The sequence below is a fragment of the Aedes aegypti genome, chromosome 3 (assembly GCF_002204515.2).
Source record: "Aedes aegypti strain LVP_AGWG chromosome 3, AaegL5.0 Primary Assembly, whole genome shotgun sequence".
Lineage (NCBI taxonomy): Eukaryota > Metazoa > Arthropoda > Insecta > Diptera > Culicidae > Aedes > Aedes aegypti.
Genome location: NC_035109.1, coordinates 165,445,807 through 165,469,898, shown reverse-complemented (window position 1 = coordinate 165,469,898; position 24,092 = coordinate 165,445,807). Strand labels below are relative to the sequence as shown.

Below are 24,092 nucleotides of genomic sequence, written 5' to 3'. Positions count from 1 at the left end.
CATGAGAAACAAATTTCCTGAACATCGTTGATCGCTCTTTGTTCAAAGAACTACAATATATTCACAAAACTGCGTAGAATACAGAAAAAAATACATTTCCAATTATAACTTGAAGTTTATCGCGATGACCCAAACGTTTTATGATCTTAATATATACTCATATTTAAGGCCATCAAATTTGCATAACACTGATAATGAATTTCCGTTGGAAAAACTACAATATTTTCACAAAATAGTGAAAAATACAGGAAAATACAGGTTTTCTACAGTAATTTCATATTTATCGCAATGAGTCATCAGTTTTATAATTTTAATCTCTTTGTTTGTTCATGAGAAACAAATTTCCCGAACATCGTTGATCGCTGTTTGTTCAAAGAACTACAATATATTCACAAAACTGCGTAGAATACAGAAAAAATACATTTTCAATTATAACTTGAAATTTATCGCGATGACACAAACGTTTTATGATCTTAAAATATACTCATATTTAAGGCAATCAAATTTGCAGAACACCGATAATGAATTTTTGTTGGGAAAACTACAATATTTTCACAAAATAGTGAAAAATACAGGAAAATACAGGTTTTCTACAGTAATTTCATATTTACCGCATATTTACTGATGTTTTATAATTTTTATCTCTTTGTTTGTTCATGAGAAACAAATTTCCTGAACATCGTTGATCGCTGTTTGTTCAAACAACTACAATATATTCACAAAACTGCGTAGAATACAGAAAAAAAAAATACATTTTCAACTATATCTTGAAATTTATTGCGATGCGCCAATCATTTTATGATCTTAAAATATACTCATATTCGCAAAACACTGATAATGAATTTCTGTCGGGTAAGCTTCAATATTTTCACAAAATAGTGAAAAATACAGGAAAATACAGGTTTTCTACAGTTATTTCATATTTATCGCAATGAGTCATCAGTTTTATAATTTTAATCTCTTTGTTTGTTCATGAGAAACAAATTTCCTGAACATTGTTGATCGCTGTATGTTCAAAGAACTACAATATATTCACAAAATTGCGTAGAATATAGAAACAATACATTTTCAATTATAACTTGAAGTTTATCGCGATGACCCAAACGTTTTATGATCTTAATATATACTCATTTTTAAGGCCATCAAATTTGCAGAACACTGATAATGAATTTCTGTTGGAAAAACTACAATACTTTCACAAAATAGTGAAAAATGCAGAAAAATACAGGTTTTCTACAATATTTTCATATTTATCGCAATGACTCATCAGTTTTATAATTTTAAACTCTTTGTATGTTCATGAGAAACAAATTTCCTGAACATCGTTGATAGCTGTGTGTTCAAAGAAGTACAATTCTTTCACAAAATCTTGTATAATACAGAAAAATCTTAAATTTCTGCTGCATTTTATTGATTGCCACTAGATCAATTAAAAGATTTGAAGTAATTTTAGTTATGAAAATAAATATATTTACAGAATATTTTTGATGTTTTTTAAAGAACTACAACAGTTTCACAAAACTATGAATAATACAGGGAAATTACGATCCTAACAACAGTTTGAAATTCATTGCAATGATACATATATTTTGTGATTTTGAAATATTATCCAGATTTCACAATATAATCGATGAAATTTTATTGAAATAACTACAATATTTTCACAAATTACCATATAATACAAAAATATTCTGTTGCTACCGAAGTTTGAAAATTTTATCATCTATATAATTTTCTAAATCGTTGTGTATTTTCAATAAAAATAAATGTGCTCAAAATTATTAGAAGCTGTTTGTTTGTTTGTTCCTTTGGAATATTGTAAAACTTTCTAATTATGAAAACATAACCCAATTACTGAACTGTAGCGGAAATAAATCCGAGGTACATTCGATTTGCATAATCTGCTGATTTAGACATAGCGTGATATATTCTAGCAATGTTAACAACTTTCAAATGAAGTCGTCTGACTTTATTTATATGTGGTCAAATTATTCTTTATATTAAAAACACAAGACGCCGTGAGCAGCTATTGGATCAGTAGGTATTTTCTATGTTTCAATAATCGCACATTCAAAAATTATTATGTATACCAATTCTTTTTGCTGAAGTAGGTATAATTTGACCATAAAAAATGGCAGGATAAATAACGAAATTCTAATTATGTAATGCTTTTTATCCAGTATGCTCGTCCCGAAATCTGTTTACCGTGAGCGGAATAGGAACACTTAGATGCAGTAACAGTTTCAATTAAATATTTTTTATGAATGTTTTTCAAATAATTTCTATATTAACGCTGATCATCTATACTTGGAGCAACATTGTAACATAAAAAAGTATTGATCGACTCAATAGTTATTTTAAAATGAACCTTCGAACACCTAACTCCCCTTGAATGAGCGAAATATGGTACACAGATGGTACTCTATTTCTTTTCCCTGTGAAATAGGAAAACTACGGTGATAGTAAACAGTACGATGTGGTTAAACATTAAAATATCTGTAAGTTTTCCATAGCAATAGGTTAAGAAAGTTTTTACTGCATTCAACATTCTATTGTGATTGTAGTTCTTTTAAGAATGAAATGATAGTATTTTGAAGCAGATTTTTTAAGATGTGTCATGTTCAAATATTATTAAAGTAAAGCTGGTTGAATCGATTCTTACTGTTTAACTTACTATATGAAAAAGTGACATGAAAATGGGTTTTCAATCAAGCCCTAGCTGAGACAGTGATTAGGGTAACTGTATATTTGAAATATTTACCTTTATATATTTATTCTTAATTCTTATTATAGGTTATTAGATAGATGGCATCAAACATGTTCTTGTTTTTTTTTTTATGAGAAAGTTTTGAACCATAAAATATAGGTCATTGCGTAAAATTATTAAATTACAAAAGAGTTATTAGTTTTGAATAAATTATTTAATGAAAATATTTTAGTTCTTTGAACTAACACGTATCAATTTTCATTTATATCCTTTTCTCGTGAACATGAAAATAGTTTGAATTAATAAAATCAATGCGTCATCGCAATGAATATCAAACTACACTAGATATGAGAAAATTTATAAATTGTAAAATTTATGGGTAATAGCGTTTATTTTAAACTATTGCTGAAACTTTTTTTTCTGCCATATGCTACGCAGTTCAATATATATGTTGTAATTCGTTAAATGTACAAATTACAATGACAAATGTTTGGTAATATAAATTCGAACTTCATTGTTAGATAAGTTCCAAGTTGTGTACAAACAAACGCTATTTTTTTAGACTAGCTCCAGTGTTTGTAGTACTACAAATCAAACAATAGATTCCAAGCACATTTCTGTAACCGCACATGAATCTACAAATAAGGACAAACTAGGGTTGAAGCGATCAACTTTTTTTTTAACACCGTCATCCATGTAAGTAAAATATCATTAATTGCGTTATTATAAGTAAATTAAAAAATGATGTCATTGCGACAATAATGGGTTAGCTACAATTTGTAGTTGTAAGTCTCAAATATGAGAATAGTTTAAAACCACAAAACCTATGGGTCGTTGCGGTGAATATGAAGTAAGATTGTTGAAGGTATTTTTTTCTGTATTATTTACAATTTTTTGAGAATGGTTTAATGCTTTGGAGAAACTATAAAATTTGCTCAGTTAATTTATGGTTTATAATATGAAAAAATATAAAAAAATCATGAAAATGATAACTCTTTGCCACAATTATTATATTGCAACGGAAATCTGATATATTTCTGTTATAATACATAATAATACACAGATATGATTTGTGCAAATATTATCAATAAATAGAAATTGTTTTATTACCAATTTTGTAAACTGTTTGTCGTGCTTTGAAAACAGAAATAATAACTGCTCTATTTTTTATATTTATTACGTTGAGAAAATTTCAAATCGTAAACACAACTACTATGAAAACGCAACCATAGTCAGAGACTGTTCTGTATTATTCGTGATTTTGTGAAAATATTGTTAGTTCTTAGAGCAAATAGCCATTATAATTGTTGAGAAAGTTTGTTTTTTCCATACCTAATAACGGTTTTGAATAATAAAATCAATTAGTCATCTTGAATAATATGAAACAAGAGCAGAAATTGTATATTCTTGTGATACATGGTATTTTGTGAAAATATTGAAGTTTTCTAACGAAATTTCATCGGTTAATTTATACAAGCTTACCAACTCTAAATGATAACATTTTTTTACCATTTACAAATCATGAAATCCATGGAACACTATGGTCAATTTCAGGTTGTTATTACGATCTAACTTTTCTGGTATTTTCCACAGTTTTGTGTAAATGTTTTAGTTCTTCAGAAATCACCAAAAATGTTCTGTAGATATATTTACTTTTATATATATTTATGCTCCAAACCCTTAAAATGATATGGTCTGGAGGTAATCAGTTATTTACATTTGGCTGACAAAATGTCGAAAGGCGGGAATTGGAAGAGAACGAAATGATCTTGGAAGAATTATTCTCTTCCGAAAGAATAAATAATTCGATATTTTTTTCTTTTCGATGTGTTATTCCTTTCGACGTTTTGACATTGAACGTTTGTTGTATTTTGATACGTTCTATCATTTTATATATGAATCTGAAAAATTTTAAACCGTGGAGATTATAAGAAAATGCGGCAATTTCGAAATAACAGGAGACATTTTAAATGTTTATGTATTATACATGATTTTCAAGCACACTTATTTTTCTTGAAAATTTACAACAATTTAGAAAATTATACAGATGATAAAATGTTCAAACATCGGTAGCAACAGAATATTTTTGTATTATACGGTAATTTGTGAAAATATTGTAGTTCTTTCAATAAAATTTCATCGATTATGTTGTGCAAACTTGACCACTCTAAATATGAGAATATATTAAAACCAAAAAACCCATGGATCATTGCAAAAAAAATTCAAATTGTTGTTAGGATCGTATTTTTTCGATATTATTCACAGTTTTGCGAAAATGTTGTCGTTCTTTGAAAAACATAAAAAAATATTATTTTTATATCTAACAATTGAAGCATTGTAAATTGATAAGGTCTAGAGATAACTAATAAATTGTAGAAGAAATTTCAGAATTTAATACAGAAAATTAGTAAACAATATTTTGTGAAAGTATTGTAGTTCTTTGAACAAACAGCTATCAACGATTTTCAGAAAATTTGTTTCTCATGAACATACAAAGAGTTTAAAATTATAAAACTGATGAGTCATTGCGATAAATATGAAATTACTGTAGAAAACCTGTATTTTTCTGCATTTTTCACTATTTTGTGAAAACATTGTAGCTTACCAAACAGAAATTCATTATCAGTGTTCTGCAAATTTGATGGCCTTAAATATGAGTATATTTTAAGATCATAAAACGTCTGGGTCATCGCGATAAATTTCAAGTTATATTTGAAAATGTATTTTTTTCTGTATTCTACGCAGTTTTGTGAATATATTGTAGTTCTTTGAACAAAGAGCGATCAACGATGTTCGGGAAATTTGTTTCTCATGAACAAACAAAGAGATTAAAATTATAAAACTGATGACTCATTGCGATAAATATGAAATTACTGTAGAAAACCTGTATTTTCCTGTATTTTTCACTATTTTGTGAAAGTATTGTAGTTTTTCCAACTGAAATTTATTATCAGTGTTCTGCAAATTTGATGGCCTTAAATATGAGTATATTTTAAGATCATAAAACGTTTGGGTCATCGCGATAAATTTCAAGTTATAGTTGAAAATGTATTTTTTTCTGTATTCTACGCAGTTTTGTGAATATATTGTAGGTCTTTGAACAAACAGCGATCAACGATGTTCAGGAAATTTGTTTCTCATGAACAAACAAAGAGATTAAAATTATAAAACTGATGACTCATTGCGATAAATATGAAATTACTGTAGAAAACCTGTATTTTCCTGTATTTTTCACTATTTTGTGAAAATATTGTAGTTTTTCCAACTGAAATTTATTATCAGTGTTCTGCAAATTTGATGGCCTTAAATATGAGTATATTTTAAGATCATAAAACGTTTGTGTCATCGCGATAAATTTCAAGTTATAATTGAAAATGTATTTTTTTCTGTATTCTACGCAGTTTTGTGAATATATTGTAGTTCTTTGAACAAACAGCGATCAACGATGTTCAGGAAAATTGTTTCTCATGAACAAACAAAGATATTAAAATTATAAAACTGATGACTCATTGCGATAAATATGAAATTACTGAAGAAAACCTGTATTTTCCTGTATTTTTCATTATTTTGTGAAAATATTGTAGTGTTTTCAACTGAAATTTATTATCATTGTTCTGAGAATTTGATGGCCCTAAATATGAGTATATTTTGAGATCATAAAATGTTTGGGTCATCGCGATAAATTTCAAGTTATAATTGAAAATGTATTTTTTCTGTATTCTACGCAGTTTTGTGAATATATTGTAGTTCTTTGAACGGTTAACAATCAAAAATTCAATGCCAATTGTTAGATTACACTAATACGATCATCATACAATAAAAAAATCTATAGGTTATCGCGATAAATTCTAAGTTATCTACAAATTACCGCCGGTTAGAAATTGTTTTAGGACTTGCTCTGGTGTTTTATTAGATTTTTGAAATATTTTTGGGAACTTCTGTTTGATTTGTAGTACAAATCAAACAGAAGTTCCCAAAAATATTTCAAAAATCTGACATGAATCTAGAAGCCCATACATTTCTGTAGGTGCCAAAATTTTGTAAATCGGGCTTAGGACAGCCGAGATATAGTGGGTAGAATTTAGCGTTCCAACTGATTTTGAGGCTTCGTCGTCCGTGTAAGTGACGAATATCTTAGGCGGACAAGTGTTAACTTTCAAAAATCACATTGAAGGTATTCAAGCCAAATGTAGCACATATGTACAATACCTCTATCCCCTTATTAATAGAAAATGAAAACTTTGTCTTAAGAACAAGCTTTTGATATTCAAACAATTTTTCAGGCCAGCCATGTTGTATGCTGTACCAATATGGACTAGCTGTTGTAATACCAGGAAGGAAGCTCTGCAGAGAATTCAAAATAAAATTTTGAAAATGATTCTGAAGCTTCCTCCCTGGTATAGTACCAATGAGTTACATAGAAAATCCAATGTTGGAACAAATGTCAAATAAAATTATTATAAATTTCAGGCAAAAATCGTTACAATCTTCTATTGCCAAGATTAATGCGTTACATGTTTAAGTTAAGTTAGGTTAAGTAAATTGAAAACGTGTTTTTTTTTCTCTTATAAGCAGGTGAAATTAACTCACCTGTAAAAAATCTGAACTGCTACGGCAAATGAAATATAATATGTTGTTAATAAAATCTTAAATTTGTTTTCCCAAATTAGATAGTGTTGTCTAATATCTCAGAACACCTAGATTTAAGAAATTAGTGTAATGTTTGGAATGATACTAATAAAAAAATAAATTAAAAAAAGAAAAAAAAACTTAATGCCTTTTTTTCGCGTTTGTCTGTTTTCTGAACCATTAACAAATTTCATAACGCTGAAAATTACCATTTTTTACACCACGCATTTTGTGTGAATATTTTCCGAATTTTATATGAACTGAAACATTTTTAGAACACCCACCCACCTCCTACAGCGTTATGAAATTTGTGAATGAACCCATAGTGCAATGGTACAATAACGTCGTCAGTCTCGAAAAGGGAAAATGCCAAAATGTAGATTTATTTTAAAATAAATGAAGGAACAAATAAGGTTTTATTACCTCTCAATTATTATTTTTTTCTCTAAACCGTGGGAAATTAACCTAAGTCGATTTGAACAAGTAATCGAGAATTGTTTACTATTACGAAACTGATCGTTTGTTCTACGAAATCATTCGTTGTTTTCTGCAATGAAATGGTTTCGTAGACACATTTCGTAGAATGAACTAACGATGGCGTCACGCTGCAACTTCCAGCGGGAAGAAAACCTTTGATGCGGGCCGTGTTTATAAAAAAGAATGATCGATTTTCGGTATTTACAACTGTACCAAAGAGGATCAAGGAATTTTCCCAAGGCCCAGGCAAGCTCGGAAGGCCTGGTATCGGTGGCAATGCTCCTATTTCTTTCCTCTGAAGTAGAGTGGGCTGGTGTTCCAGATTATTCTTATGTTTCCGGTATCTAAGTATACAAAAGTGCAAGTGAAAAAAAGCATTTTTTTCTGGTTTAAAGACCGAAAAAAAAGCATTGTACATTGCCTCTTAAACTCATATTCGTACAGCGAACTGTTTTCACATTAAGTTTGTAGAAAGCTATCAAAAGATATATCGACTACATCATAAATAATAAACCTCCATTATTGAGAAAGTATATACAATTTGATCAATATTCATTAACTTGATGTGAAAACACTGCCCTGTACGAGTACTAATTTGAATCACTGTATTTATCCCAGCAATTTGTATTTTTTTTTGAGATGTACGAAACCGTTTCGTCGAATGAACTAAAGCTCTAAAAGTACTTTTACGAATGATTCGTACATTGTATATTAATGTTCGTTCTCAATACGAAATTCACGAAATTCGATTACAAAATGTTTGATATATTATAACAATAATTGTTTGTTTTGATGTAGAGCTTGATTTTTTTTCCGAAGTTGGTTTTGTAAATGCTACAGAACTATTTCGTTGCAGAAAACAACGGATAAATTCGTAGTTCAAACGAACGATTTCGTTATATATAACAATATATATTTTCAGTGTATCAATATATTTAGCAAATGTTTGTAGTTGGCATATTTTACTGACAAATGTAAAAATGCTAAGGTTGTACCAATTTTAAAGTGAAGATGAATCGAAGCCAAAGTTCAAATTTTCAAGAGCACGGATCTGGAAAACCAAACACCCTTTTGAACTGAAAACCTTATCGATTGGTCACCACCAGCTAGTGACCCATCGATTAAGTTTTCAGCTTAAACGGATGTTTGGTTCTCCAGATCCGTGCTCTTGAAAATTTTAACTTGGCTTCGATTCATCTTCACCTTAAGGTGAAACAGTTTGGAATCAACTTCTAAGATTACACTAAAACTTCAAAGGCACAAATCTCGCGAAAAAAGCATCCCACGACAGTGCACTTTTTATTTTGGCTTTGTGCACTAGCAGAAAGCTTAAAATAAGAAGATCAGGAGCGTTTGCCAACTATTTCTCCAGTTTTGTGCCTTTGAAAACGTGAGTAGGGGGAGAAGTCGGCCATTGTGCCGGCCATCTTTGGATTCCGAGATGTTTCACCTTAAGAGCAGACAAAAATCCTGCAGAAGCCTCCAGCTATCGCCCAACCTGCTTGCTTCCCTCAATCAGTATTTTTTTTTTTTTTTTTTTTGAAGGTCGTTTTGAACAAAATAATGGTCCACATCAACAAAAAAAATCAATTTTTATCAATGCACAGTTGGTCGGCGTTAAGTCAGAGTGGACCAAGTGACATTTTTCATTTTTTGAGAAAAATGGGCATAAAGTCTAATGCTCTGTAATTTTTAAACTCGTTAAAATTGTGGTTGAATATTTATACACATATACTTTCAAACAATATAACGTGAAGTGATAATCACGGAAAATCATAATCCAAACCTCTGATATAACGATTTAGCGATGAACTATGCGTACTTGGTTCACTCTGACTGAACTGAAGAACACCGTTCAGCGAGTTGGTTCACTCTGACTGAACAATTTCTTGGAAAATAACAATCATTTAATACTTGCATGGTCAAACTGTGTGCATATCTCTAAGATAAACAGTTTATCAAGACCCATCGACACCAGTATTGTAAGTTCTTCATTAATCCATATCGTCAATCCTGAAATCAATGGCATTACGATGGCTTGAAAATTAAGATTTTGCAGGGTCAGGGCATTGGAGACCAGAAATATTCAAATATGCGTTCAATCAGAGCGGACCAAGTGAAAATCTTGAGTACCTACCAAAATATGCTGATCCAATAAGCGGGTTCTAGGACATTCTTAACATATACCATAGAACTACCAGAAACTTCTATCGAACTCTGAAATTGACTCAAAAATTGCAATAATCAATCAGTTTATTGCTTTTCAACACTTGGTCCGCTCTGTCTGCACAGAAATTGTTGCCCATCAAAATATGATAAATGGCCAAAAACCAAAATCAAATGCATCGAATCAAGTAAAATTTATGAACTCCTATTGAAAGATGAATAGAAGAATCATTCGATGTCGAAAAATCTGACAAATCTCTTGGAATATTTTTTAATTTCTTCGCATTCCTCAGCGCGCTGATCATTTTCGCTGTTATGGTAATAGGCACTTGGTCCACTGTGACTGCACACTTTTATCGATTTTTATTGATCATCCAAAGCAAATTTATTACATATCACTCGCATTTTACGAGATTTATCAAATCTGATCAAAGTGAAATGGAGGTAAGGAAATTTCGCATCTAATGAAAGAAAAATCCAGTTTTCCCAAGTTTTGTACTTGGTCCCCTCTGACTTAACGCCGACCAGTTAAGATTCCGACAAAGACATTCGACTATTCATCATCTTTTACGGGTAATTTTTTGGTCCAACAAATTTGAAGGCTATTCTACTGGTCCTGCTCTTTTAGACATAGAAAAAGCTTTCGACAGTGTTTGACATGAACAGGGATGGGAAATGTACTGTAGCAAACATTTACCACCTCGACATTCACATTTTTCTACACGACCATCAAAATCCAAAGGAAACCATGACCGTTCAAAACAAAAAAAATGTCTCGGCTCTTCGAAACTTCTTCTTCCCAACGTTTTTTTTCAAACCCGAATGCGAAATGACTCGAGCACAGTGGTGACACGATTTTTCCCGTTTTCGGGGTTTTGCATTTTTGCTCAATGAAGGAAGGATGAAATTGAACTTGTGTGTATGTATCGCAACGGAATGATTGTGCTCTTGCTATTAGCGCTAATAGATTTCAATTAGTTGAAAATACAAGCAAAATATTAGCGATTGAATTATTTAACATTTTTTCAGTCATTCACCTTGAGATGGTTGCCTGAAAACGATTATAGTGGAGAGACAAAAACATTCAAGCAGTGTGCTGCTGTTCTACGCATATTTGTCCCACCGTCCATAAGGTTCACATAAAACATGTGACAAGTAGGCGTAGAAGGGCAGTGTGTAAACCGTTGGCAGCGCAACGTCTGATGGTATTAATGCTGGCAGAATCGATGAACTGTGGTAAATAGTGGTCACAGTTCCCAAGCCTGGACATGAAAGCTTGATCGTAAAAAAAAATCAAATTACATTGTTTGAATAATCCAAGTTATCTGTCACATCGTACACTTCAGGTTAATTATCAGAACTGCAAGTCCTGTAAGAGCTGGTGTTCCTAAAGGTATCATTTTGGGATCAATATTATGCAATAAGTTCCCATCTGACTACAGCACTGACAACTGACATCTAAACTCAGGTAAGTTACGTCCAGGATGCCAAAAATCTTTGTTTGCGGATGACACAGGCCTCTCCGCCAAAGGACGGATACTTGCAAACATGGAAGATTTCTCCTAATGCTTCCAAAACTCAACTAATCATATTCCCACATAAATCAAAAGCTCTTTATTTAAAACCTTCAAGAAGACATGTTGTCACGATGAGAGGGGTTTCAATAAATTGGTCAGATGAAGTTAAGTATTAAGGGCTCATGCTAGATATTTAATTTAACTTTCAAAAATCACATTGAGGATATTCAAACCAAATGCAACCTATATGTAAAATGTCTTGTGATACCAGGATGAAAGCTCTGCAGAGGATTCAAAATAAAATTTTGAAAATGATTCTAAAACTTCATCCCAGGTTTTGTACTAAAAAGTTACATAGAATATCCAAGGTTTAAACATTGGAACAAATGTCATATAACATAATTAATAATTTCAGGCAAAAATCGTTGCAATCTTCTATTGCCATGATTAACCTTTGGGCTGTCGCGCTGTTGTACTTTGTACAACAGTTGTGATTTATATGCTATCATTTTGCAACAAAGATATCTATCGACTCCAAACCAAAATGTATTCCACAAGAATCTTCTTCAGAGCAATACTCGACAGTTTTTATTTACAGTATGGCCCTTTATAATACGGTAAAATCAACAAATGTACATCGAAGTCGCTTAATAATGAACGCACTATATACGGTTTAAATAAACCACAGTTTGAAATCGGTATATCTCAAAATACAGATAATATAGAAACTTGAGGTCTTTAGTAGGTAAAGTTGTTCTGGAGATGAAGCGCTATCTCCTGTAAAAATTCTGAACTACTACGGCAAATGAAATATAATATGTTGTTAACAAAATGTTAATAAATGCTAAATTTAGTTTTACCAAATTAGGATGATAGTGATGCCTAACACAGAACACCTTGATATAAGAAATGAATGTAATGTTTGGAATGAGACTAATAAAAAATATAAAAAAATATTGTTTGAAATTATGCTCATAAAAGATTAAAAAAATAAAATGTACCTCAACGACTAGTGCTTTTTGCGACACCCGAACAAAAATTGCTCCTGAACCACACAGGCTGACGTACCACTTGTGAAACTTTCACTTAAACTACTGCTAGATTCAAGTGCTAATTAGTTCGACAATATTTATCCCGGTTTTCTACTTCTGAGAGCGCCACAAGTACGCTTACCAACAACTAGTTTAGAATACCGTTCAGATCATTGGCACTCAGAGGGTTAATTATCACCTCTCGAGCATTCACATGCACACACATGTTATATCGCACCGTTCACTATGGTGTAGATGCATTTTAGCTGAACATCGAATGTACAAGAGCACAAATGTAGATAACGAGACAACTGTTTGTGCTGAAAATTTAACTCACTGGTTACTCGCTGGTGATGACCAATCGATCAAATTTTCTGCGCGAATGGATTTCAAGTTCTCTAGTTTTGTACACTTGAAAATTAGAGGTTTGGCTTCGATACAACTTCTCCCAATGTATTTGTTTTAAGTGCCTACATCATAGTTGATTCTATCAATCCTATCGAATAGCTTGTGTCCTAAGGGTGGAAGTTAGCCAAAACATTACAATCCGATTTTAAATATATATTCCTGTGCAGAGCCTGACCACAGACAAACAGACGTTACACTGAAGAAATTTCCATCGCTCACTCATTGATGTATCACACTACCGCCATCTACAGAACTCGTTGGGCAACATGTTAACCATATGATTATGTGAACTGGGTGTTTAGGGGACTTAGTCAAGACCTAATAAGTACTATGTTCTTTTACTTTCACATAAATAAATCAGAAATAAATTGAAATTTTACCAATAACCATTGGTGGTATATGAGGTGCACACTACATACTTAAAATTGTATTTTTTTTTTTTTTCAAATGGTTTGATTCAATAAAAAAATGTGAGCAAAAGAGTGCAATAAAGTCGTCCACGCCTTTTTAAGGTAAGGAAGATTTATCGATAGTAGATTTTTTGATGACCAAATTGACCCAAATACTGCTTTGTGGGCCAGTTTGAACTGGAACGGGGTTTATACTAGCCTATTATACATTTTTCTGTGCGAGATAACGTACCGTGAATGGAACGAGAAAGTCAAGTATCTGAGAAATTATTTTAAATCGAGTGCTGCTTCCCTCCCCAGTTAGTCTGCCGTGTGAAGTTCTAATTGATGGATGAAAGCCGAGCTTTGCTTTGATACCTTTGTTATGACTTTGCATGGAATGGGTGCAGTATTTTTTTTTAAATTTTAACGATTTCAGACTAACTTCATTTGAAAATGAAAGACTACAGCACTGCCGTTATACGCATAAATGTCCCATGTTCCAAAATATGAAACCGAGAAAAACACGATTAAAGATATTCGCACATTTATGCTCCGTATTGGTGAAGGTTATGACAAATTTGAATAATTTCTTCATAATAATATGAGTCAATGGGTGTTCTTTACAGTCAAGAATTGGTTTCAGCGAAAGAATCTAAATTTTGCTATGAAATTCAAAGTGGGGCGTTTTGAGGGAATTTCTACGCATAACAGTCCTACTAATTGTAGCAGACCGATTTTGACCAATCACATTGCTCTTGATGGTAGCTTTGACGAGAGTTTTATATCGAAAATGGAAGATGTGTATTGTAAAGCCTATGTTGAGGGTCCAAACGAAGGCTCGTGTGGCATGTAGCGAATTGGAGCCTTATATGAGTATGTGTATCAATGTTGTAATACAGGTTGGTAAATGCTGGGCATGGCGTACCATTGGATACCTTGTGTACCTGAAGGAATACAATAGACCCCTTTGAGTGGTTCATAGCCTCCAATTATAAATGTTTCTGTGCTGATGTATTTTTACGGCTGGCTTGCAGGGCCTGACAAAAAACCCCAATATTTCCGGAGAACCATTCTTCCTAATGTTTGGAGGGCCATAGTGCACAGTTTAGCTTAGAGTTCTTCTCTGACACTCGGACGATGATTAGCCCCCCCTGACATGGAGAACAGATGCTCAAGGTTTGTAGAAGCAAACCGTTGGGGGGGGGTCCCTGTTAGCATGATTACTCGATCTTCTCTTAGGTTGTTTGAATCCCGGCCATTACCACGAGGAGTTAGAGATAGGGCAGAAGGTTAAGTACCACACGAAGGGGTCTATTTTATTATTTCAGGTACGCGAAGTACCAATGGTACGCCAGTATTTACCAACCAAACGAACCTTAATGTGGCATTCAATTTTCAATTTGTTGTAGTTTCTAAAAAAAATCGTTAACATGAATACAACTTCACACCGCACAAAAATACAAGCAATAGAAAAAAAAATGTGATTTTCCGTCGAATGCTTCTGGATGCAACCAATTTCATGCCTTTTTCAAAAAGTTTCAAGCATTTGAATATAAAAATATATCGCCTTACTCAATTATTTAGTCTATCCCCTATCTAAGAACACTTTTGTGAAAAACAGAAAGTGCTCCACATGGGATGTATATTCAAAGAAAAAAGATGATATAACACGATTTGACACAGCTCAATGAATCCTATAAATTTAGTTATTTATTTGCAACTGTTTTTGGAAAATACATAGTGGCACAGATATGCGTAGAAATTCAGTAACGAGACAGTTAAACTTAGAAATTTAACAGTGGGACAAATTGACTTGGTATGCTTTTCATAGAGTGATCGAACAAAGTATTTTTTTATATTGTTTTCTAATAATATAGGTTAAAAAAGACTTTTTGACAGCAAAAACTAAAACATGACAAAAAGTAACGGCAGAGCAATTTTCTATCAATCGTTTGATATAAGTTCGAAGTTAACGGCAAATTGTTAAACCTTAAAAAGTTAGAACTGTCCATAAACCACATGGTCATTATTTTCGGATTTTCAGACCACCATCAACCCTAGTGGTATTTTGTACATCCCTATCCCGTAAGGCCGAATACCGTTTGGCCGAAATGGTCGTTAGGCCAAAAGGGTAATTAGGCCGAAAATAGCTCATAGTTCTAGTGAACCGTACGGACGAATGGGTAATTAAAACAATATTGTTATTGTTTACCTTCCTTGCATTGTATCATTGTCTGACAGCTCCAGAGGATTCTTCTTCTTCTTCTTCTTCCTGGCATTACGTCCCAACTGGGACAGAGCCGGCTTATGAGCACTTCCACAGTTATTAACTGAGAGCTTCCTTTGCCAAATGACCATTTTTGCATGCATATATCGTGTGGCAGGCACGAAGATACTCTATGCCCTGGGAATCAAGAAAATTTCCTTTTACGAACAGATCCTCGACCGGTGGGATTCGAACCCACGACCCTCAGCATGGTCATGCTGAATAGCTGCGCGTTTACCGTTACGGCTATGTGGGCCCCCAGAAGATTCAATCCATCAATTGTATAACAGTTACCTTTCGACGCATTTTTGTACGCTGAAATGAATTTTATTGTAGATACTACTGAATCCATGGTTAAATCAAGAACTGCACCAATGATTTTCAATCGACTACATTAATCTGTTCACTCTACCAAAACATATTTAACATCACTACACGAGAAAATAAATTTTGTTTATGCAACCACTGTTGTAGTTTTCATGACTAGAAACATTCTAGATTTGACATGGTTGGCATTATACTTCTGACCACACTGTGTTGTACGGTGGGTGTCACGGATTGATATACTATGCTTTGTAGTCAGGCTACTATGGACATAGTCACATTTACTGCACTGCTCAGTGGTTTTTACCAGACTATAGTAAACTTAACAGATATTTGCAGTCGTTGGTGCAGTTCTTAATTCCACTACGGATTCGGTAGATTATACAATAAGATTTGTTTGCATGTAGACAACAATACATTTCTGGAAAATTTCATGCAAGTTAATAGGGAAAAGTGGAATATAATTAGGCCTCCATTAGTTATAGAAAATCAGTCTCAAATAAAACGTGAACTAGAACGAATTTTTCTCGTAATTAATTATTATTTACCGGAACTTGTAAACTTGCAAAAAAAGTGCATAAATATCGTTTGCCAAAAAAAATTAAAATTATTATTTTGTTTGTGTTAAAATTGTAGATTTTCAACCGAACAAAACTATAAAGCCTAACAGAAGTCAAATTTAAAAAATTAAAAACAAATTCCTGAGTAGAGTTTTCAAGAATTGTTTTAACATCACATTTTCACACAAAACAGTTTAATTGAAACCAGGTTCATGTATGACTGAAATGTTCTCGAACAGGTTTTCAGTGATTATTAAGAAGCATAACTTGATAAGAGTACGTGACACTTGATTAAGGCAAACTTGGTAAAAAAAAGGAAAATTTGATGTACACAATATTAAAAGCTTTGGTACAAAGATTTATTATTGCAGCGTTATCAAAAAACTACCCTCACATGAAAACAGAGTTTTTTTTATTAAAATGTTAAAAGCTTAAAAGAAGGGATAATTTTCAATTGATGTATATATTTTTCAAGCATATCACGAAACAAGAACCAGTGTTTGTAAAACATAAATGTGTGTTGAAATATTAGCAGGATTCAAAGCAAAATTTTTTATAACTAATTCTTATTGAAATAATGAATCAAACATACAAATATTAAAAATATGCCTTACAAAATATTGTCTCATAACAATATAACTCTAAAGAACAGTCAATCTTTTTTCACAAACTAGTTTTTTAGAATATGTGTTGCTATTGATAATTGGTCATCTGGATCCGGAGATATTCCAAAATTCCTTGGGGGACCGAAGCGTAGCCATAACCCACGTAAATATCTCAGGCTATAGATTTTTTATCGTATTCGGATATTCACTCGTCGGAATGATACATTAACGCGAGTATTTTGTAAAAAATGAAGCAATTTGCTACAGCTGTCTTTGAGTTATGAGCATTTATGTTTCTGGTACCACGCTGGATAAATAAAGATCTTGAAAACTCAAAAAAACCTCATGTCGTAATTTTCAGATTTCTCCAAGAATACTGAACCGATTCGTATGATTTTTTCAGTGTAGCTCCTTATTACCTGTCATTGTATAGTACACTTTTTATTTTTTTGATAAATTGACCAAAAACAAAATGGACGCCAGAGACAAAGAATGTCGGTCCCCCAAGGAACATCGGAATAATTTCAAAACTAGATCACCAATGATTAATATCGACACGGATTCTTGAACTAGAAGAGTTTTTTGAGATCTTGTGAAAAAATGTTGCAAAAATATTGAAACAAAAGTGGTAACACAATTTGAATATTCTGTTAACGGTAAAAAATGAAGCTGCCTGTAGAGGGGTTAATGTATCCCGAGTTGCGTCGCACAGTTGGTCGTAGAGAGTGCGACCGTACTGAGAGCTCAACGCATACTGAATTTCGTGCCGGCAAGTATTCGGCTTATAGGTATGCGGCTGTAGAGCGTAAGAACTCAGTATCAAAAAAAAATCGTTCTCACTTGTAATCGGGAGATACAAACGCTAGCGTGTTGGGGGTTTGGTATCTAAGTCCGAAAGAGGAATGGATTTGCGAAAAAAGACGTGTTGATAGTTAGTACTCGGATTCAGATTGGCTTTCTATTCCGCAGAATCATAAGGTGTTCTGTAGCTTAGTTGGTTAAAGCGCTGGTCTAGCCTACACGGAGTCATTAGTTTGGGTCTCACTAGAACGCAAACTTTTTCGCAAATTCATGTCACAATTTGTCAAAGGAACACACTGTGTCTTCTGATTGCAAGTTCCCAAAAGTATAATAAATGTCTCTTTATTGATTTTTCTTATTGTTAATAACATGGGCAGATTAATGTATTCGTTTGTCACCCAAGTTCAATTTCAGCTTCGAAACCATTAATTATCCGAATAACAGAGCTTCAAAGAACAGCTTATGGTTTTTTTTACTTAACTCGTTTATTTGAACAGCTTATGGTTATAAGAAGGTAACATTTATTCAAATTCAAATTAACAGCTGTAATAACTTTAATTGTTGCTACATCATGTATCGAAAGAAAAACCTATATTAGAAAAAAGGGTAAATTTGGTGATAAATATATCAAATGCTTCAGTGCCAGAATTGATTCTGATATCGCAGTTCAAAATAATTATTAATACTTGAAAGAAGGGCAATCTCTGGGGAAATAATGATGCACTATTTGTAATGTTTTGTCATTTGTCGGTATTCAATGGTTTTAATCAAGAGCATGGTATTGTTAAATAAAGCATTCAAAATGAACGTTAGAACGAATGTCACCTTAAGAAATCCTTGGTTTCAGACTAATTATGCCAAACGACTAATACAGTCACCCCACAGTTATGGATCAACTAGGGGAAGTGGTGGCAAAATAAACACCACGCGTCATACGAAGGAAAAATCTATTTCAATGAATTTTTATCACACACGGACGATTTAGAGCATAAATCGGAGTTCGGGTTAATACAGAGGTCAATTGAAGTCAAAATATCAACGAAAACTAAAATTTTAGAAAACCATGTTTGAAAATTAAAACTGACGTTACTTTTAACTCGGAGGTCTTGAGGTTTTTCAGTGAGGTGAATATCGTTTAGATATGATGTCAAATTTTATACTTTCAAAATTCTTTTCGAATGGGTTACAATCCTTAATAGATATATTTTCAGATATGTAATTACAAAAGTATTTGTTTTGCTCACGTTATTTGTATGATGTTCATTTTATCACCAACAGCTTTTCATTTTACCCACATAGTGCAGGTAAAAAGAACATTTGCATAGTTTTTTTTTTGCTTGCGTTAAAAATATGTAAACAATCAGATCTTTTAGTGTGAATTCACGTCTCTGCTATAGATAGCAAATCTATTTTTGATGTTATGCGATAGATCTGTACAAATTCCTCGTCTTTCTATCAGAAACAGTAGTTTATTTCACCACCCCTTCCCCTAAGGGGTCGTTCAAATATTACGTAACGCAACAGGGGGAGGGAGGGGGTCTCACATAGTGTTACGGTCCATACAAAAATTCAAAATTTTCCATACAAAAGCTGTTACGTGGGGGAGGGAGGGGGTCTGAAATTGTCAAGTTTCGCGTTACGTAATATTTGAATGAACCATAAGGGCAAAAATTTTCAGAATAAAATTTGATTAAGAAACATGGTGACATTGTACTAAACAAAACTACCTCCCAGGTAGTGAAGAATATAGTTATTTTCGGGAATTTCCCTCAAAACTCGCGGTTTTTTACGAAAAAGTGTCAATTTCGATAGAAATTCCAAACGTTGTCCATCCCACAGATGTGGATCAGTGGGAGAGGAAGATCCTTATTATGGAGCAAATCGACCCATATGTTATGGATCAGAGCACTATAACAGCAATTTTTCTGCGCGGTAATTAAATTGTGTGTTGGTGAAAGCATACGTTTTGGCGTTTAGTTTGGAATCATCTTATCTTCTTCTACTTGGCATTAACGTCCTCACTGGAACAGAGCCTGCTTCTCAGCTTACTGTTCTTATGAGCACTTCCACTGTTATTAACTGAGAGCTTTCTTTGCCAAAGTTGCCATTTCGCATTCGTATATCGTGTGGCAGGTGATACTCTATGCCCAGGGAAGTCAAGGAAATTTCCATTACGAAAAGATCCTAGAACGACCGGGATTCGAACCCAGACACCTTCAGCATGGCTTTGCTTTGTAGCCGCGGACTCTAACCACTCGGCTATGGAAGCCCCGTCTTATCTCTGATCCATAACTGTGGTATGGTTTTCAATGTCCCACAGTTTTAAATCAACGCTTCTAGGAATATGGTTGACATTTTAATTCCTACAGACACGGGATATGTCTTATATTTCGCTTGAAACACATAGCAAACTTAGTGGCATCGTTTAGAGAAAGGATATAGCTTTCATTTAAACTTGAAAAAAATTTGGCGGCCGTTTTGTATTTGGCCGCTATCTTGAATTTTGTTAGAAAAATCGATTTTTCACCATTAGCGCACCGCTAGTTTTGAATTCTGAGATCACCATCAGAAAGCTGAGGAAAAATTGCGTAAGATAGGAAACTAGGGGCCCAGATAGCCGTAGCGGTAAACGCGCAGCTATTCAGCATGACCATGCTGAGGGTCGTGGGTTCGAATCCCACTGGTCGAGGATCTTTTCGTAAAGGAAATTTTCTCGACTCCCAGGGCATAGAAGTATCTTCGTACCTGCCACACGATATACACATGCAAAAATGGTCAATCGGCAAAGAAAGCTCTCAGTTAATAACTGTGGAAGTGCTCATAAGAACACTAATCTGAGAAGCAGGCTCTGTCCCAGTTGGGACGTAACGCCACAAAGAAGAAGAAGGAAACTAGGTGAGCAATGGTATTTACCCTATCAAATGAACGATTTTCTAAATCATGTTATACGATTTTGACGTATATGGCGAGTGCACTCAATACAAACATAATTTTTTGTACAACAAAGAAACAAGTTCTCAACCTTTGGTGATCTTGACCATCTTGATTTTAGGTAGTAGAATTAATTTTTCACCTTGGTAGCACTCAGCATGTCGAATTAAGAGGCTACCAATAAAAAAAGGTTACGTATACTCTTCTTCTTATTATTCTTCATATTACTGACGTAACGTCCCTACTAGAACCGAGCCTGATACTCAGCTTTATTAGTTATAAATCCAGGTTATTAAACAGGAATTTTATTTTTAAATGCGATTTCTGACAACAGAATAATTCTTCGACATATCTTTGAATTCAGTAATAATGAATAAATAAATTCAATAAATGAAAACCGTCAAAAAACATTGATTGTATTAAACAAACATTTTTTTACCCTATGCATTGTTGTTCATTGTATGAAGATTGCGTGTCGGGACATTAGTAAGCCTTGTGGTAATATCTGTAGTTCTAACGTAAAAAAATGACAAAAGTGCATTAATTTATAATAAAAGTCTTAAATTTTGAAGCAAAATTTGATTTTCTAAGCTATAAAGTATCTTGATTTTCTAAGCTATAAAGTATCGTTTTTAGTACCGCCCAACATGCATGTGAAAAATAGCGAAATTGAATTATTAGAAGCAGCTTTTGTTCTAATGTGGACGTAATGCCGAAACGCAGATGTATAATTTCGAGGTTAGAAAAGCTGGCGGCCATCTTTGCTTTCGACGCCATCTTGGTTTTTAGCAGTTGCATGATTTTTTACCATCTCAGTGCTCATCATGTTGAATTATAAGGCCTCTGTTAAAAAAACTATCAGATTCTATCTTTCTTATCTTATCTCAGCTGTTCAACTGATTTTTCATTTGTATCAATGGTTTTAGACCAAATAAGTGAAAGAAATAATGCTTTTTTACAACTCGAAGATATGCAGAAGAATCATTCAGGTAGCAAATAAGCGTTAAAAAATCCTATTTGATAATTTGTTTTTAAAACTAAGTTTTTAAGCTGAAGGGCTGGCTCTGTTCCAGTAGGGATGTAACGTGAGGAGAAAGAAGAATTAGAAGAAGAATAAGTGTAACGGTAGCATTGAAATTCAACATGTTGAGTGCTAACAAGGTGAAAACTAATTCTACTACTTAAAACCAAGATGGCGTCAAAATCCAAGATGGCCGCCAATTTTTTTAACTCAAATTAATACTCCTATTCTTCATCTGTCTCAAATAATACACCAACGATTGAAAACTTGTTTCTTTTTAGTACAAAAAATATATGTTTGCATTGATTGCACTCGCCATATACGTCAAAATAGTAGAACATGATTTAGAAAATCGTTCATATCGTAGGGTAAATACCTTTGCTCACCTAGTTTTTGTAGCCTATCTTACGCAATTTTTCCTCAGCTTTCTGATGGTGATCTCAGAATTCAAAACTAGCGGTGCGCTAATGGTGAAAAATCGATTTTTCTAACAAAATTCAAAATGGCCGCCAAAATTTTTTCAAGTTTAAATGAAAGCTTTAAAGATATTCTATTAAAAAAAGTCTTTTAAGAGACACGTTCTATGTCCCTCAAAAGAGACCTGCTTCCAGAACTGCGTGTTGATTTCAATTTATTTTTAATATTCAACGTTTATAATTTATAACAGAGATTAAGTAAGAAAACTATAATATGCTAGATTCTTTTTCTTGCGCATCACCAGGCATGAGCCTCAGTGAGAATACGTACGTGGATTACTCTTCTTTCCCTTTGAGCATCCTTACTTTCCGGATCGCTGAATATTTAATTTTCTCGGTTACTTTTTCCATGCTCTCTATGTACACTGCTGCTGCGGTGAAGTACGTTTTGCGCAGTTGGTGGCACGTAGCAGCAATATGTTGGTGCAGTCGATAAACATTTAACTCGAACATTAAGCCCCAAGAGTTGATTGATAGTTGAACTTTGGAGTAGTTGTGAAGTGTTCTTAACAAATTAAAAATGGTATGGTTTTGTGCATTTTCATGCATGAAAGGCAATTGAAGTTATTAACGATTCTTTATATTTTTAGCAAACTTTACATCAGGTGTTTGCGCTTTGGATAGTTTTCATGAGTCAGTGCTTCTCTAAGGAATCAACGACGGACGTATCAACAACGGATATACAGTTCAATCAGACAGTATCAGATCCAACTGATCCTGAAAGTAAATCTAAAGTGCTCTCAAGGCGGAAACGATATATTGTGTTCCCGGAAGGTGCAAGTTTCTCGGTAAGACTGATGATTTAAGCCGTCTTTTTTGGTTTCAATCACATCTATATTCAAAAATAGGTAGCTGTCTGTATGACAATTGGAATGTATGGAAATCCCAATTATCAGATGTTCAGTTGGGCACTCAATTGGGGCATTGCGTACAATTTGCCCAACCAGACGATAAGTTTCGAGCACGAAATGAAGGAACCAAAACCAATGGCCCAAAGAAGGCATCGACGTGATTTATATCACAAGCTAGAAGTGGCCATGAATGAGTAATTAGCAAGGTGGTTTTAGGTGTAAAATTGCCAAACTTTAAATCTTTGTTTCCGTTCCAGCATGGGTTACAGTGGCCGGGAATGCATTTTGCGAGCGCTTTGCGAAAGTTCGCAATACTTTGGAAAGAAGGGATCCAACATGATAGCGGAAATGCTAAGAACATTGTTTAGCTTTCCAAAGTCCAAAGTTTTATCGTTCGAGCATAGTGATACCAGAATCTACGATGAGGCACACCGGAAAGGACGGAGCAAAGTTCTGTGCCAGTCACTGTATCCGACCTGTGGCTTTTCGTTGCTAGAGCTTGCGTTGGGGAAATATACAAGTCCGTATAGTTTTATGTGATAAGAAGAAAAAACTTATATATTGCGTAATTTACCCGACTAACATATCAGCATATGTTATTATGTTATAAGGTTTTTTCGAACATAGGTTGTTACAAACTTGATGCAGGATGTTGTTAAAATAACTAAAATTATAACAAAAAGTGTATGAATAGTGACATAAACATAACAAAATGTGTTTTAATTCTATCAATAATATATCAAACCAAGTTATAATGTTTGATACAAAGTATCAATATTATAATACTGTTAGATATACGATAATATTATATAGTATTAAACTGCATAACTATCTATTTATTTTGTTATAAAGTTTTTAACAACTTTATAATAAAATAAATAGATAGTTGAACAAAAAAATATCTTAAATGGAAATAAAACACATTATGTC

The 24,092-nt window shown here is 33.2% G+C and overlaps 1 protein-coding gene across 1 annotated transcript; it reads left to right on the top strand.

Moving 5' to 3' along the window:
- Window positions 1-22,676: 22,676 nt before the first annotated feature.
- LOC5563976 lies at window positions 22,677-23,806 on the top strand. The gene is made up of 4 exons (XM_001648227.2): window positions 22,677-22,834; window positions 22,902-23,099; window positions 23,160-23,356; window positions 23,420-23,806. Exons 1-4 carry the CDS (start codon window positions 22,832-22,834, stop codon window positions 23,700-23,702), a joined length of 681 nt encoding a protein of 226 aa, XP_001648277.2. The 5' UTR covers window positions 22,677-22,831; the 3' UTR covers window positions 23,703-23,806.
- Window positions 23,807-24,092: the final 286 nt, after the last annotated feature.